This window comes from Tachypleus tridentatus, chromosome 13 (assembly GCF_004210375.1).
Source record: "Tachypleus tridentatus isolate NWPU-2018 chromosome 13, ASM421037v1, whole genome shotgun sequence".
NCBI classification, from domain to species: Eukaryota; Metazoa; Arthropoda; class Merostomata; order Xiphosura; family Limulidae; genus Tachypleus; species Tachypleus tridentatus.
Window position 1 is genome coordinate 201115503 of NC_134837.1, and position 19105 is coordinate 201134607.

Consider the following 19105-nt stretch of genomic DNA (forward strand, 5'->3'; position numbering starts at 1 on the left):
GCACATCCATGGAAGACTAACTCAAAATATTCTAGTAATGAAGCCCCAGAAAAGCAGTTTTTAAATTGTGGTTTTGGAAGTAATTGACTTTAATTAAGAAAATTTAACAAAATCAAAATTATGGTTTTCAGAATCCAGGTTGTTTGTAATTTGTGTCAACCACTGTTGATTTTTTGCCATTGAAAAGACCCAAAGCTGTATCAATTTCCACTAGCAGTCACATCTTATAAACATAAATGCCAGTGAAATACAGATTTAATCTTCCACAGAAGGATGAGAGTACCAGAATTGTTTGTGAACCCTGTGCATAAATTATTAACTTAAATGACAATTCTTCATGTCCTAACAACTTCAGATGAAAGGAATTTGGTGATATCATTCTATACTGAATCATATTACCAAATATTTTAAACACAATTAGTTTAGTGTACACATCACTAGACGTTTTATAAAGCTACACGTTTAAAATATTTTAAACAAATAATTAGTTTTGTGTATGCTTTACTACAGGTTTTTAAAGCTACCTATTTTAAATATTTTTTAAATAACTGTTCTCATTATTTTTCAGTTTTTTATACATGACAAACCCCAGTATGGTATTGCTCTAAGATAAACAAACCAAAATCTGTGTTTTATATTGAACTTAATTTAAAATTTAACTTTTGCTCTTTGGTAAAAGAAATAAATTCACTATTGATTCACAAATTCTTTAATATGTTTTTCCAAAAAGTGTATCTAAATAACTTGAACTGTCACTTTTTTATTACTTTTGAACTGAAACTTGTGTGCATTATGGTTCTAAAACTGTGGATGTTTCACGAATGTGGAAGGTCAGTATTTAACAATAAACAGTAATGTGTGGGTTAAGATCTAATGAAACTGTTCCAAGATAGTGATCTTTTTGTTTTAGTCCATATGTATTCTACTGTAGCAAGATATTGTATCTTGAACATGTTTATTATCTTCTGGTATTGACATGCATTTAGACATGGAAATGTTTCAGAGAATATGGTCTATGTGTAACAGTTCTGTATATAACTACTTACTGTTGGTAAAACAAATACATGGTTAAAGTCTTCATCTGGTTCTTTCTTTTACTAGTGGTAAAATGTGGTCATGGTTTAACTATTCATGTGTTACTATCTCTGTGCCCACTCTCTTGTTTTAGTACAAGATGGTCCTCTTGAGTGTGTTTCACTTCCTATTGTTTTCATTCAAGATGATCCTGTTGAGTGTGTTTCACTTCCTTTTGTTTTCATTCAAGATGATCCTGTTGAGTGTGTTTCACTTCCTGTTGTTTTCTAATACATTTTTTAAGCTTTTCTTACACCTTTATCCAAATGGTGTTAAAACATGCAAATGTAATTTTCTGTTTATAAAGATATTTAAGATATTTTTACTTACTAATACGTAGTCGTAGTAGAAATAATATTTACGATTAACTCTCTTGTTGGAGGCTGTTTTTTATCAGATAACGTAAATGCGTCATAAACATATATATTTAACATTTTACATGTGATACAACAATTGTGTTTTTAAAATAGGATGGTAGCAGAAATTAAAGTGAGTTTGTATATATGTATTCACTTTTAATCCCTTATGAAATTAATTCAAAAAATTTCTTCACTGCAATCGTATTTTTCCTTAGAAAACAAGTCACAGTAAACAATCTGGAAAATACCCACCAACTGATGGGTGAAACCAGTCAGCCAGACAACACGTCATTCTCTGCCAGGTTAGTTTGCTCTACAATTTTCATATTATGTGCTTGACAGTTTTCACAACATTTAAACAATAAACTCTAATGTATAAAATGAAGTTTGTGATTTCTCTGTTCTTGGATCTCATGTGGACATCTGTCTCTCACTTAGCTGTAATATCTGATCTCAGATTATGAATTGTACTTTTAATTTCCTTTCCTTCATTTATTTTCACTTATATTTTGTTGCTTATTTTAGAACATTTTCTAGTGACTTCTGAGAAATTAGGTAGCAGCTTGTTGTGAGGCATGATTTTTATACAGAATAGCTTGTGGTGAAATGGAATTTTTCAAACATTTGTACATGGAGTATCAAATTTATATTATTAGCAGTCAAGGTGACACTGGAACTTGTTGCAGCTAAAATCTATGCTAACTGATACTGAATTATATTCCTTTGGAAAGAATTGTTTTCATACTAACTATACTAAATTATATTCAATTGGAAAGGATCATTTCTTTTCAAATTGTTTGAAGTTTGTTTTCCTGTGGAGTTTTAACTGAATTACACCATATATGTTGATTATGTTTTATAACGTTTGACAGAAGGCACAACTCGGATTTGGTGATAAAATGATAGTGGTCACGATACAGATTAAAGAAGCATGGTTGAAAGATGTTTTTTTGGGGTCTGAAATTCCTTAACACATTTAAATCTTCATTCTGTAATAGCAGCTGTATGGTAGAACTGTGAGAATAATTTACTAACTTGACACTAGGGCTGTACGAAAAGGTAGATTTTGTCCTTTGAGGGTTCAGAACACAGAGATGTTACTAATCTGCATGATTTACTGATGGCATCACTATAGCAACTAGTTTATATATGATTATAAACCATTTTATTTTACATATAATTCATGAAGTGAAACATTAATATTTAATTTGGAAATATCCTGGAGAACAATGATCATGTTTTTATGAATGTACTTAATGCTACATATGATACTTGTATAGGGTACCTACAGTAAGCATGGATTGCAAAATCACCTTGTTTAAGCCAATTAAAAGTCTTCTTAAGCACAACATATACTCATTTAACATTCACAATTCCAAAGCAGTTTTGCAGTTAGTTATTTTAACATACCTGATGAGATGATGACAAACAACAGAACAATGCAATACTAACTGTAAAATTATCGCTGAAAAAGAAACCTGACTTTCTTATGTTCAAATACTTTTGGGTGGATAAATCTTAATTTATTTTTCAGATCAAGTCCCAAAAATACAGCTATCACACTATCTCTGGAATTACATTTTGTTATAATGTTTATCTTCCATAGTTTGAGTATTTTACTGTTTAAATTAGGGTTTTTCCAGTTTTGATATTTACATTTGACATTGGTGTATTTTACTATGTGAATTAGATTTTACTCAATTTTAATATCTTTACTTTTGACATTGATGTATTTTACTATGTGAATTAGGTTTTACTGAATTTTAATATCTTTACTTTCAAAATTAAAGAATTGTGATTAGATTGAAACTTTCATGGGATTAAGATACTATACCTCAAACATGACACATTGTGTATGGACAAATAATTTTTTTACTTGGATCAGATACAGGTCAGTGGTTGATGCCAAACTGTTAATTTGAGAGTCTGTGGATCATATTCTATTACTACACAGAAAAACTCCACACTTTGAGTGCATTATTATAGTAACAGTCAATCCTTTTCTTCAACTATAGTAGTCCAAGAGTATAAACAGTGGATGCTGTTAACTAGCTATCTCATTTCTAGTGTATAATTTCAGAAGTTAGCAGTTGCCCTAACCAGAGAAGTATAGATAAAAAGTTATTATATTTCAGGCAGGTATCAACTTTAAATAAAAAAGACATTAAACAAATAATTAAGATACAACATTTCATCCTACAAATTAAAATATATTTATCCAAGACGTCAACAGTCTACTTAACCCGCTAAACCCAAGTGGATGCTGCCAGTGCCCAGTTTAGACTAGATATTTTAAAAGTTATTACAATGATTAGGACATCATGACAATAATTCTGGTAGAATATGTAAAAAATTACAGGTTTAAATAGTTAATATACACTGCGTATGTCGTGATCTGTTCATGTGATCTTCATCTGAAAATGTCGTAGACACACTGAAATATTTATTTTACCATTAAACATTTTTAATTGTGTACAGTACGATTTTTATTTATTTAATTTCTAAACTATACATGCACTGTTCATTATATGACTACTTTTTACGAGTAGCTTTGAATTACTTTTTTGTATTTGTTTTTATGTGCATTTTATTCTTTCATTTTATAGTATGACCTCTGCTGACTACACTGCCTGCTTCTTTTGTCATTTCATTTGTTTACCATTTTTTACAGTTTTTGGCATCCTGTGAATAAACAGTCTATTTCTTTTTGTCAAAAGTAATTTTTTCTACACATGTGTAAGGCTAATCAAAGAACTGTTCTTTTTGTTAAATATTGCTTTAATTTGATGTAATTTAACACCCACAGTTTAATTTATTTTTTCAGGTTCTCTGCAATACTTCATGCATCTCAGTCTTGTGGTGATTATGAAAAGTTATTTCAAGGCTTGTTTGAAAATTATTTATTGGTTAATTTCAAAGATCCACGACTTCAAAAGGTATGAATTTTCACTTATAATAAAATGATCTTGAAACCCAAGTCAGATTATCTTTTACGTTTTATCCATGTGATCAAGGAACAGTGTAGTTTGTTCTGTATTATCTGCAAGTAATTATTATCAAAATGAAATGTTATTTGTTTGAACAACTTTCAGAAACTCTTCTGTAATGTATTCAAGATGTTTGTTGTTGTTAGAAAACTGTTGTTCCTAATTTAGAAATGATCATCACCTCTCACAGTGGAAATCAATGTTCATGTCCTTTGTAGCGATGGTGACATAGGTTAGGAGAGCATTAACTGCTACGTAAGTTTAGCTCATGTGTCAAAACCCATGGATATCTTTGTAATCTTAATACCACTCAAATGAAGTGAATATTGTATGATAAAAGTGGTGTGTTGCTAAAGTTTAATATAATAGTTATAAGTAGAAATTCAAAACCAACAATTATGAAATCTTTCCTTGAAATTGTATCAAACTGTTTTTAATTTCTCTCTTTACACATTATGCAGTTCGTGTATGATCTCATTTCAAAGTTAACTTTACCATGGCTGCTGTAGCTATGAATTAGCCAATGTGGACTAAAGTGTAAGTATAGATTGTTCAGATGAACTGGACATCAGATGTATGCTGTGATCAGAACAGTTTATTTTGGTAAAGTGACAAAGAATTAACAAAGAAAAATGGTGGTATAATTTTGTTACAAACTATTTAGTGTCAAGTTTTTTTGGTTTCTTGCTTTTTTCATATATTTTGTAGAACACTACACCACACACCAACAATAAAGATTGTATTCAGTGTAATTGGATGTTTTAAAGCTATCAAGAAAGGTTAGAAAATGATATGTTGGTGTTTGTTATTCTAGTAGTTTTTGTTTCTAAAGGTACATTTAGAATTACTAATAATATTGTATCTTCAAAATACATAAGAGAAGATCCTTACATCTCGTCTTGTAGCTATTATTTTTATTACTGTGATTAGGCTTGTGATAAACATTTTAAAGATTTATTTTTAGCTGATGTTTTTTTCCAGCTTGTAGAAGGCTCTGAATGGCTGTGTTTTACTGATATTGTGCAACATGAAATCAACCATGCCCAAATCTACACACTTTTTCCATATTTACCATTCACAGCTGTTGCCTTTCATCTGCTGTTTGCTGTCTTGTCCTACACTAAACTTTCTTATCCTAGTGCTGACTATGAGGTAAGATCTTTCACGTAATTCTGTGTTTAAATCATACATGTATTTTAATGTATAGGAATTGAACTTTGATTGGAAAGGAGGGCAGTAGATGTAGCTAAGATGTGAAAAACTAACATCTTATTGGGGTTTATAAGATTATTTAGTGAATCAGTGAGATAACAGCCTCTAGTTTCAGAGCTATGATTAAGACAGTTTCTACTTTTATAACAGAATTGATGAGCTTATGAAATGAGTTGTCAATACAGCAGCACTTCACAGGAGCTTAAGAAAGGAATCAATAAATTCTTGAATACCTAATGGGTGGGTTCAAATTTTTACTGTTCTTAAGGATGGAAGTATAGAGGTAAACTTGAAGTACCAAATGATTCCATTTTGTCGTAATGTCCTATTAGGACTGTTAGGAGGAAATACCTCGTTAATGTCTTCCATACATGCAATATCCTTTTAAGTACAAGTTAACTCCAGGTTTTGTTTTTATGTTGTAGTTATGTATTAGGTTTCTTCAGGTACAGGTTACCTCCAAGTGTTGTATTCATGTATTATGAGTGATTATTATTAGGTTTCTTCCAGTACAGGTTAATTCTGTGTGTTTTCATGTGTTAGGCATGATTATGTATTAGGTTTCTTCAGGTACAGGTTAACTCTGTGCATTGTTTTCTTTTTTGTGTACTGTTGCTTCTGTTGTTATCAGGATCGGTTGTGGGTAGAAGAATGTGTCTCATCTAACCTTCATAACCTCCCACAATTCTCTGAGGTGGAATAAATCATTCTGTTAAATTCATTCAAAGTATGGAAAATAAAAAGTCCTGATGTAGACTAAACTGGGTAAATGACAATGAAATTATGGATGTACTAGTGAATATGAATCAAAGGTTCATCGCAGATGAAGTAATGTAGAACCTCTTTTTATTAGTTCCGATGCAAGCAGACAACTTTATCTAACATGTTGAAGTCCATGTTTACCGATGTTTCAGCACAAGTAAGGTGTTTTGTAAATCCAACTTCAACTGTTGAGGACCTCTTGCCTAATCTTTTTGTAATTATTCAGCCAAAAATCAGGCCTGTAAGTACCTTTCTTTTTCAACTTGTGATTTCAAATATCAGTATGTTATCATTTTTTATATATTTTCATTATTTATGTATCTCAGAAAGGCTGGTATGGGTATTAACACTTTTACTGATGAAGCAGAGAACAACGTTTTGACCTTCCTAGGTCATCTTCAAGTTAACAGGTTATTTTAGTGCAAAGCTACACAATAGGTTATTTGCACTGTATCCTCCACAGAAAACTAAGCCCCCATATTTTAGTATTTTAGTTCTGTAAATGTACTGTTGACCTACTGGAGGTGGGGACCTTTATGTTGTTTGTTATTAATAAAAAAAATCAGTTCACAATTATTTATTTTAAGCTGTTGTTAGGTGAACTTAACATGTGGTTTATTGTGCATAAAGAAACTTTTCAGGCAGATGATAGAAGCATTAAGAATTCATTTTTCTTTATAAACTGAACCAATAGTCTGGTTTTAAATTGACATGTTTGTATTAGAGTACCAACAACTGTAAGCTGCTTGAAAGCATACCTTGTAGAGAATTGTCAGTTTAGGTTACTTTCCCTAATCTAACCTAACAATTTTTTAATTTGTGTATTTTAGTTATTTTATAATGTAAAGGATTGTCAGTTTAGATTATTTTCTCTTATATAACCTAACAAGTTTTTAATTTGTGTATTTTAACTATTTTATAATAGTAATAATAAAGGATACACATGAAAAACATGTAATATTTTATTTACTCAAATCTTCTTTTCCTTTTATGATGGTTGTCAATGAAACTTAAGCCTACTTTTTTATATTAATAGTAATACCACGCACTAAGTAATTTTTTCTTTAATTAAATACTGCACATGAGAACACAAACTAGTAATTATGAGCTAAGACTTGTTAAGAATTCAGCTGGGAATAAAGTTTGAATTGGAAGTCAAATAGACAGTTTTCTATACACAAACAATGTAATATAATATTTCATTTGATAGATTAGGACTTTGGCTTTCTATTGGTTATAAATAATATAGTATTGAATATTGTAAAAAACTACTGGTAATTTGTGAAAGAGAGGATGTGACAGGTGGGTGTGGCTAGAGGGTCTTTACAAATAAGATTGTATAGGCTGTAAAAATTATCCTCTGCCTTATACCTATGTAATAATGAGTAATTTACATTAAATTCCAAACTTCTTAGAGGGGTGGTAATTAATTTGAGAGGGGAAAACCTAGAGAGTGAATGTCACATTTCTCATAATAGGGGGATTGAGGTTTTTAAAAAATATTTCTTAATAAAATTAAAAGGCAAAACTTGTATAACTTTAAAACTTGATTTATTAGTTATGTTTCAATGCCTATTTTATTTATGCACATTGATAACGTAGTAGTTTAACTACGTACTGAATCTAACTCAGTAAAAGGTTGCAACATGGGAACCATGACCTACCCAGCGTGTTACCTGGCAACAGCTTGTCTTTCTTTACCTTTTCAAAGCTTCCTATCTAGCTGGAGGAAGTAACAGTGTTACATAGTGTTAGGCTCGTATTAGTACATGTCAGTTAGTTTAACAACTTAATATTGTTATATAATGTTAGGCTTGTAGTAGTACGTGCCAATCAGTTTAACAACTTAATAGTGTTACATAACATTAGACTTGTATGTGTTAGTTAGTTTCTGTGAAATACACCTAAATTAACTGTGACTTATTTTATTAACAAAGTCTTGCTATAAATAACACTAGCTATGTTTGTAGCTTGTGATAAGAAAACAGGGTATGAAGATAAAAATAGGTAAATACATATACCTACCATCACTATAGCTAGTTATGTAACCAATTATCACTAGACCATAAACTCACATTCATGGGTTGTGGAACACATGCACACCATCATGCAGTGACACCAATGGAAGGAGCAATCATACTATTGTACATTCAATCTAATTATCTGTTGTTAAGAGAGTTGCACAAGAGATAGTTGTTGATGCTGCCAACCAGTTTCATTCTCTGTTTTTGGCACATAGCCTTAGTATTTTTGCCATAATTCAAAAACAAAGACACAAATAGAATGCTTTTCGTGGCTGAAAGGTTGAGCATGTTTGGTGGCAGTGGTAATAGAATCCATAACCCTTGGATCACATGGCAACACTTCTATTTGTTTGGCCTTAGTGACATAAAGATGGACTAATTTATATTGATGTAAAAGTCAGTAGAAATTGTTATAGCAATATTTTGATGTTTTAAAATAATGAAAAGGGTAATTTTGATTAGTTATTTTGTTGTTACATTGATTACCTTTTATGACAACAGTGAGAGTAATAGGTTATTGTTTTTTTTATTTCACTAAGTCCTGTTTTTAAACAGCACAGTGTTTTGTGAGAAATATTAAGAATTGATACTACTTATTAATGTGATGGATGAGAGAATAAACTAGCAGAATATAATGCCATATGTATTTAGAAAACATTTCATTTCTTTTTTGTAAAGTTACATCCTTCATCAGGCATCATTTTATAGAAGGTTTTGTTCTTCAGGTGAACACCCAGCTGTACAGTGACAAAGAAAGAGAAGAAGTGAAGCAAGTTCTTAGAATAATGATTTCTTACAACTTAAGTTATAGACAGGAACGTTCATCTGAAGGACAGTACGAGTATAAACTAGAACCGTAAGAATTCTTTGACATGGTTCATCATGTTCTGAGGTTTGGATAAGCATTGTTGTTCTGTATATAAATGTTAGAGAATGTGATTTTACTGTTGACAGAATTATTTGTTTTCTGTGAGTAACAAGACTGCCTATGAGCAGACAGAAGAACAATCAGTCGTGAGTTATTATTAAATGCAATAGTGAACTTGCATTAGGTAGCACTATTGACTTTTAGTTTGTTGTACATGGAATAAAGACTCTTAAAAAATATATAAGTGGTGAGTGAATACTAGAAAGTCTACTGATATGAAAAGATTGAAAATGTTACTTTCATCAGCACATCATATAATACAACAAACATGCACACACCAATGTGGATAATACTGTATGATCCATTTCATCATACCAGTTCAGTAAAATACAGGTATACTGCTGTTAGAAGAAAGTAGAAAGTCATGTGATGGTAAGTTAGCACTGTGTGTAGTAAGAAATAGTTTTACATTGTAAGTGGAAAGATGGAAAGTCAGATGTTGGGAAGATAACACTGCTGTGCATTAATAAATTAAATTGTTCAAAATAAATATTACTTGTAGTTAACATTGTGTTGCATGCTATCTAAAGTGGACAAAGATAAATGATGTCACTATCAAAGGACAGATATTAACCTGATAACACTGTCATTCATTGTTTTGTATTTAACGTATGGTATAAGGAAATCACATTTCTTGAAATATACAGCTCTAATTAATGAATTACATCAACATACCTACTTAGTATGGACAGTCATGTAAGATCTTTACAATTATTAGTTTTTCTTTCAAACACCAGTTGTCAATAGGTAGATGTATTTAATGTTGTGCATCCAAATATTTTGTGATTAATATAATTTACCCTACATCTTCACAAATAATACTATTTTTAAAGAAGTGAGTAACAAAGACTACTTTATAATAACATTCTTATCAACTTTTTATTGCTTGATCAATTCTGTTTTATTTTCATAGTAACCTTGAAGAGCTGGTAAGGTTTCCAGGAATAAAACTACGAGGTAACCTCACCTATGCAGCTAAACAACTACTAGCAAGAGAGGTAAAATTTATTCTTTAGTTTACACAACATTTTATAAGTGTCATGAAACACAGTTGAGAAGAATGAATGAAGTGGATGTGACGTTGAAAACATAAATGGATCCTGAAATTCCTCTAATAATAATTATTAGAAAAGTAAAAGTAACCAACGAGTGTAATTAATAACACATGTTTTACAGCACACTATTAGAAGGAGAAAAGTAATAAGAGAGAAACCTGTACACAAGGTGTTTTGTCTCATTAACCAAAAGTTTCTTTGTACAAAGTTTCTCTTGTTAAATTTCAACAGTGAAACACTTGCTTAGAAAATATGACACTTAAGAACCAGGTATAAGGCATTTAAATGCATTTAGCAAACAGGAAATGGTCATCAAACTTTGAGAAAACACATTTAAAGATGAAGTATGTGCACATTAACTGTTTGTTTGCAACACATAAATATGTTAATGTATAATACATGTTAAAATATTGATTTTTAACACAAGCATATGCTTAATTGTTGTCTCATATCACATTATTTCCTGTTGATTTCTAATACATACACATTTTGAACTGCTAACTTATAATATCATGTCTGCACATGAAAGATATTGACAATTTTTAACAACCTAAATTTGACGCATGAAAATGTTAATGTTTCTTATCATAAAGGTGAGGCTATTGGAAGCTTTCTGCTTGTATAACACATTTAAAGTCTGTTTGTAGCAACAGTGTTATCACTGTTGATTTGAGTAAAGAATCTAACTTATTGTTAAACATAGAGATACAGAATTATCTTATTCAGTGATCTGGTATAAGAAGTAAATTTCAACTTTGTTACATTACCAAGTGGTTAATAAGGAGTCTGACATGTGTTCAAATATCCTGCCATGCCTTGTTGAAATATATAAAAATTATATTATGTTTGAGAAGTACCTCAAAACACTTTTCCTTGCATTTTATAAAAGTAACAGTACTTTACTGAATACTTAATAAAACAAAAATCATGAGTCCGTAAACCTGCTTAATGTAATAAATATAATGAACATTCACTTACATTAGAATGATTAGAAGACACTAACAAGTAAATTAGTCTTTGAACTACTTTGAAACAAGAAGGGTCTCCATCTACAGTCATGTGGAAAAGTTAGGAGACCCTATGAAAGCCTGTGTATTTTTGTAACATTTTTGGATATATAAATATTTAATCTCAATTTTAACAATACTGAGCGACTATAGGAATATAACTGAACAATTAAAACTGAAGAAAAGACTTTTCAAGATCTTCTGTAAATGTCATGCTACAAAAATGCATATTCGAACTAAGGAAAAGTTAGGACACCCTACCCCCTAATAGCTAGTGTTACCCCCTTTGGCTGAAATAACTGCAGTGAGATGCTTCTTGTAGCCATTTACCAGTCTCTGACATCAGTCTGAAGAAAGTTTGCCCCACTCCTCAATGCAGAATTCTTTCAGCTGGGAGATGTTTGAGGGGGTTTCTTGCATGTACAGCCCGTTTCAAGTCACCCCACAGCATCTCAATGAGATTAAGATCTGGGCTTTGACTCGGCCATTCCTGGACTCTCCATTTCTTAGTTTTCAGCCAGTTCTTGGTGGATTTACTGGTATATTTTGAGTCATTGTCGTGTTGCAGGGTCCAGTTCCACTTCAGCTTTAATTTTCGTACAGATGGTCTCACATGATCCTCAAGCACCCTCTGATACACAGTAGAATTCATGGTGTATTCTATGATTGTGAGCTGTCCAGGTCCTACTGCAGCAAAGCAGCCCCAAACCATGACACTTCCACCTCCATGCTTCACAGTTGGTATGAGGTTCTTTTCCTGGAATGCTGTATTTGGTTTACGCTAAACATGTCCTCTGTTCTGGTGTCCAAATAATTCAATTTTGGACTCATCTGTCCAAAAAACATTATTCCAGAAGTCCTGGTCTTTGTCTACATTCTCTCTGGCAAACTTCAGTCTGGCCTTGATGTTTCTCTTAGAGAGCAAAGGTTTCCTTCTTGCACACCTCCCATGCAAGTTAAACTTGTGCAGTCTCTTTTTGATTGTAGAGGCATGCACTTTCACATCAACAGTAGCCAGAGCCTGCTGTAGGTCTCGTGATGACATGTTAGGGTGTTTGGAGACCTCTTTTACATCTTGCGGTCTGCTCTCGGGATGAACTTGCTTGGACGACTAGACCTGGACATGTTGGCAGTTGTTTTGAAAACCCTCCACTTGTTGACTATTTCCAGACAGTGGAATGGCTGATTTCAAAATCTTTTGGGATCTTTTTAAATCCCTTACCAGACTCATAAGCTGCTACAATTTTCTTTCTGAAGGCCTCAGACAGCTCTTTTGCTCTCACCATGGTGCTCACTCTCACTTCAACAGTCAGGAGCACACCAAATTAAATGTCTGAGGTTTAAATAGGGCAAGTCTCATTCAAAATGCTGAGTAACGACCTTCTAATCATGTGCACCTGGTGTGATACACTTGTGTGTGAGTTGAGCCATTTTAAGAGGGAATAAATGTGGGGGTGTCCTGACATTTTCCTCAGTTAGAATATGCATTTTTGTAGAATTACATTTACAGAAGATCTTGAAAAGTCTTTTCTTCAGTTTTAATTGTTTATTTATATTCCTATTTAATCTCTCAATTTTGTTAAAATTGAGATTAAATATCTATATATCCAAAAATGTTACAAAAATACACAGGCTTTCATAGGGTGTCCTAACTTTTTCACATGACTATAGCTTGTAAACTGTCCTAAAATGTATGTATGTATGTATATATATCAATAATAATTTTGTACTATTCAATCAGCTTGTGATTAACTTAACCAGATTTTGAATTAAAGGTAATTTTTACTCAACATTTAGGTTCTTTAGCTTATAAGTGTTTTAAGATTACCCATGACATCTTTGTTCTACCAAACAAGTAAAATGTTAGAGACTTTTCTCCATACAAAGATATCTTCATATGCTATTCAACATATAGTTAGACATGGAGAGAGTGAGACAAGGTGAAGAGGGTACTTCAATAAGAACTTCTTCTACCACAAGTTTACCAGAGGAAGAAAATAAGAAAGAACAAATCAGTGAAGTTCAACCACAAGCTGAGAAAAATCCAAACCACTTGCAGACAATTACTCCAAAAACTGTGAAAATAAAGGTAACATTTCTCATCTTGTAACTTGCATAACTGGAAAGTAGGTTTTCTTGTGATTCTCCAGTAGATTAAACTGAAAAAATACCATAGCAATAACAAATCACACAAACTTATTAACATTGTGATGTGGGTATTTGTTTAAATAACATAAACAAGTGACACTTAACCTTATTCATGTATTTATCTATTGAGAAGTGTATTGCTAATCAAAATAAAAAACCTGCAAAACGTTAAGTGTAAAATGTATAAAACTGTATGTCAGAAACGAATTAATTTGTAGTTTTTAAAATTAAAAACAGTTAAATTATAACAGCTGATAACAAGGTTAAATGTTGAAATGATAGCAGTTTATAACAAGGTAAGGTGGTTTAAATAATAGCAGTTGATCAGGTTAGGTGGTTTAAATAATAGCAATTGATAAGGTTACATGTTTTAAATTACAACAGCTGATAACAAGGTTAAAATGGTTTAAATAATAGCAATTGATAAGGTTAAGTGGTTTAAATAACAGCAGTTGATAACAAGGTTATATGGTTTAATTAATAGCAGCTGATAACAAGGTTAAGTGGTTTAAATAACACTATATAATAAGATTTTTACTTTTTCTCATTCCTGAACAGAAAATGTTATTTTCAAATTGCTTATGCCTAAAGTAAATGGAAAAGACCTATTTTTCTCTTCAGACTTTGCTTTTGTGACCTGGGTAATGAAATTTACCCATTTTCCAGAACATTCCAGGTAGAATGAGAGCTGAGTAGATGGCAAGAGAATTTTCTAGAATGTTGTAGAACTTATGAGAATTTTCAAGAACCTTTTCAAATTTTCTAGAACTTTCCATAGTAATATATATATATAGGGGCTCACTACTCACCACTTCAGTTTAATTCTAGCTGCCCAAGTGAACATTTTATCAGAGATGGCATCAAGAAGCTGCAAGCATTCTTCAGATGCATTCTGCTATGTGTGTAGCCAATTTATCAAGACGAGTGAAAACATACTCTATGACAGCATCTTCTAAAATGCATGAAGCCTACAAGGCATATTTTGGTGTACCTATCAGGGATCAAGACAAACCCTGGGCACCTCATTTTACCTGTGAGCACTGCAAAAAAAAAAACTTTAGAAGGTAAGACAGACAATTTTTGCTTGCTTTTATAATAAGATTTTATATAAAAATTTTAGATCTTTTAAAATTTAAATATACTTTAATTTATTTTTTTAATTTCCAATAGTATAGAAACAATATCATGTAAAATATTTTGCATGAACCTCTTACACATTAGTTGTGGATGAAATAAATTTATTCTTCATAATAATTTTATTTTGCTCTTTTGCAGGATGATACAGAGGGGAAAAGAGAGCCATGAAGTTTGCTATTCCAAGAATTTGGTGTGAACCCACTGACCACTCAAGCAATTGCTACTTCTGCATGGTTGAACCTTTCCAAACATTGGGCTGGCAAGAATGCATCTTCTATCATGTATCTGGACCTCCTGATAAGGAGTCTGCAGCCTTTAAGTACCTTTGAAACTTCTTCCCTAAGCTGTCTAAAGCTAAGGTCAAATCTGGTATCTTTGTTGGACCACAAATAAAGAAGATCCTGGAGTGCACAGAATACCCCAAGAAGCTCAAGGAAGGAAGGAAAAAAAGCTTGGGGCAGCTTTGTTGCAGTGGTTCGGGGCTTCTTGGGCAATCACAAGGCTAAAAATTATGTGAAACTGGTTGAGGCTGTGGTAAAGAACTACGACAAAACGGGTTGCAGGATGTCCCTGAAAGCCCATATCCTTGACACTCATTTTGATAAATTCAAGGAGAATATGGGAACATACTCAGAGGAACAAGGCGAGCACTTCCACAAAGATATACTGGACTTTGTGAGAGACTATATTTGAGGGCTGATACGTGAAAGTGATTTACATTACAGTTGCAAATCTTGAAAAACTACTCACATCTAAACATTTTTGTATAACTTTATCATAAATACATGTAAATCTTGATTAATATGTTGTTTTATTCAGACTTTATGTTAATGAAAATGTGCAAATTTGCCCATTTTTACATAGAAAATAGGTTAATTTCTAAATTTCATTATCCAGGTCACAAAAGCAAAGTTTGAAGGGAATAATGGCCATTTTCTGTACTTTTACAAAATAAGCAATTAAGAAATGACACATACTATACAGGAATAAAATTTGTGTTACAAAGTGTAATAGCAGTTCATAACAAGGTTAAGTGGTTTAAATTATTTTCAGTAAGTCCCTGTATGTTTTGTAATTTTTGTGTTCTAGTTAAATGAGAATAGAGGAAAGTTTAACTGAAAATTAGAAATTGAAATATAACTGTTAAAGCAGTTTTATATACTTTGGTGTAAGAACAAATTGTGTAACTCTGGTTAAAGATGCTACATCGGTTTGAGATTCAGAAAATATATAATTGAACTGTGTCTGACATGTTATTCTTTCTTTCCAGCCTGTCTTGGACTTTTTTGGGAATGCCATTAAAAAACCTTCACCTTCTGTTTCAAAAGGTAAATAGATAAAATACATAACTTTTATTTACAGGACATTAGCAACCACTGACCGTATGTGTACAGGTAGGAGTCAAAGTGCTGCATATTCTACAACCCTTAAAAGAGTGCCATTCAACATGGTATTATGTATTTGATATCCAAGTTATCACCCACTCAGTTTACTCTACATTGATAATTTAGTGTAATTTTGTGGAAAGTACCAGATGTAATATAGAGGGATACTGGGAAAAACTTCTACATTTTGGAGATCATAATGTAAATATAAATGTGCAAATTGTACAATGGACAAAAATATTTTTATTCTTTACAGATATATCTTGAGTACAGATATTTTAGTAACTCCTCTAATTTTTGGTGTACGACAGACTTGTATAATTTACTAGTGAGTTTTCATGAGAGGAGTAAATACTTCAACCATGCTTTGTAGTAACTGGCATCTAGTAAGGTCACCAGAAAGCCTGGCTTCAACAGCCAAAGTTGTAATTAAAACATTAGTTACAGTTTTGTTTACAAGCCACATAGTTCTGTCATAAATATTGCTGAATCTGGCCAAACAGAAACTTTTTATCAAAGCTACGGTACAAATGGTTCCAAGCTAAAGTTTTGTCGCATCAGGTGTTTATTATTGTTTAACTTTCTCTGCAAATATAATTTGCTAAAAACTTTAAACACATAAGATTAGGAAACTATCTTCTGAAGTCTCATTTGTAAAAATGAACAGATAAAATTTAAATATTTTCCCTTCCATTAATATTGACATTTGAAATTATGTACACAAATCAGAATTACAAAGAAATTAACAGTTGTAAGCTTGTCAACAAAGCCTAAGATATTAATAACTGAACAGGCATTATTAACTCAACACTAACTTTCCACAAAGGTCTTGGATTGCAACATCAGCAATCCTAAAAAAATCCATCAAAGATTTGTGTATTACCTACTAATTCAGCTAAGTTGACCCTGGTCACAGCTATAAAGACAGGTAAGTTAACTGAGCCTTTTGGCTTGACAAAAACAAGAAGCACCAAACATTTATCCTCAGTCATTCCTCCAAAAAACTTCCTGTAATCAATATTAGATTACTATCCAAACTAGCTACATAGGTCACAATTAAAAATCAACCTGATAACAAGTATAGGTAACTCAATGTATTGTTCTTATGAATGTGAAAAATAAATCAAATATTTGGAACAAAATATCATAACAAAGATGCAGGAAATCTGTAAATGATGTGTTGTTTTTAAATGTAACAAATCTAATACCACTGTTAATAACACCTTGTCATGTTTTGTAACTGCTGTGTTGTTTTTAAATGTAACAAATTTAATACCACTGTTAATAACATCTTGTCATGTTTTGTAACTGCTGTGTTGTTTTTAAAAGTAAGAAAAAAATATTTTACGTTTCTCTATTTTAGTTTATTTTCACTTTTTTTATTGTTTAAAAGATGAAATTCAGTGCGGAAATGTTGGGGACGTGTGGTTTCACTTCAAAGAAGGCTACAGCAATGCTGTAAGGAAAACTGTTCGTATACAGGATCTGTTGTAATGGTATAACGAGAATCATGCACATGAAAATATCAGGAAATAATAACATCTGTTTTTGTATATTTTAAAACACAGTTATAGAAGATCAACAAATTAGTCCTTTTACAGTTATATGTTGTTATTAAACTCAACTCCTTCCATGTATACTTAGTAGTAAAACAGACTATTAATTTTAATCTGCGGTAATGCTTACATTCTTTCTTTTGTGTTATATCTGTGTATGTTATTTGTAAGTTTGTATATATAAAGTCCTTACAAATACTGACTATTATCGAACTTAGTAATAGTTGTAGACACAGTATTATCAAACTTTGTAACTTCATGATAATGAGAAACCCATTTGAAATAAAAATATATCTCAGAACAGCTGGTATGGGTATTAATACTTTTATTGGTAAGCAGAGAATTGTTTTGACCTTCCTAGGTCACCTTCAGGAAGGTTGAAAAATTGTTCTCTGGTTATATATGTAAATATGGCTGGTATAGGTTGAGAAAATTTTTATGCAGAGGAGCGATAATTTTGACCTTCTTCGGTCATTGTCAGGTTCACAAAGAAAAAAAGGGTTACTGGCTGGTAGCTGACCACATGTTTGAAGGGGGTTGTGTAATTGAGTGTAGGAATGTAGAGGGCATGCTTAGGTGTTTGATAAAATTTAGTAATATAGGTATAAAGGTGTTTCTTTGTATTGGTTTATTTTGGGCTTGAGTTGTATAAGTAAGGCTTTAATTTTGCATTTGTTTATGTTTGTTTCTTTATTTAGTATTTGGGTGTTTGAAAACATGTGAAGGTGACTTTTTGTGTTTGAATCTGGTTTCCATTTTTCTACTTGTTTCAAATATAGAAGTCATGGCAGCTATCACATTGTATTTTATAAATAATGTTGGTGTTGTGTTTGTCAGTGTAGTTTTTACATAGTATAGACCTCAGTTTTGTGCCTGGTTTTTGAATAAATTTGTTATTAAGTGGAATTTCATATTTTGTTACCAGTTTTTGCCAAATGTTGGTTATTTTTCTGCTGATGTTGGGAATATATGGTTTTGTGATTTTTTTAATTCGTGAGATATATTTACTTTTGTTAGTTGATTTTGCTTTTTGTCTAGGTATGTGTGTATAATGTTTTTAACAGTTTGTGGAAGAAACTTATTGATGTTGATGAAGTATTGTTTTATATTGTCCAATTTATCATTAATTTTATTTGATTTAACAAGAAAACCCACTTGTAGAGAAAATATATATGTAAAAATGGCTGGTATCGGTTGAGAAAATTTTTATGTAGAGGAGCAAACAACGTTTCGACCTTTGGTCATCGTCAGGTTCACAAAGAAAGAAAGAGGTAACTGACCGATAGCTGACTACATGTTTGAAGGGGGACAATTTTGACAAAATAAAACAATACTTCATCAACATCAATAAGTTTCCTCCACAAACCGTAGAAAGCATTATACTCACACACCTAGACGAAAAACAAAATCAACCAACAAAAGTAAATATACTTCACAAATTAAAAAATCACAAACATATACTGCTTCATAC

General features: G+C 31.6%; 1 protein-coding gene across 2 annotated transcripts in view; it reads left to right on the plus strand.

Moving 5' to 3' along the window:
- The window catches only part of cutlet (chromosome transmission fidelity protein 18 homolog), a 43591-nt gene extending 25650 nt beyond the window's left edge, over positions 1-17941 (plus strand). For both annotated transcript variants that reach the window (XM_076476327.1, XM_076476328.1), the window contains exons 15-23: positions 1649-1735; positions 4258-4369; positions 5402-5572; positions 6486-6635; positions 9144-9274; positions 10260-10344; positions 13324-13497; positions 15964-16021; positions 17472-17941. In XM_076476327.1, the coding sequence (XP_076332442.1) occupies positions 1649-1735; positions 4258-4369; positions 5402-5572; positions 6486-6635; positions 9144-9274; positions 10260-10344; positions 13324-13497; positions 15964-16021; positions 17472-17572 (1069 nt within the window). In that variant the 3' untranslated portion in view covers positions 17573-17941. The remainder of the gene's footprint in view (positions 1-1648; positions 1736-4257; positions 4370-5401; positions 5573-6485; positions 6636-9143; positions 9275-10259; positions 10345-13323; positions 13498-15963; positions 16022-17471) is intronic.
- Positions 17942-19105: the final 1164 nt, after the last annotated feature.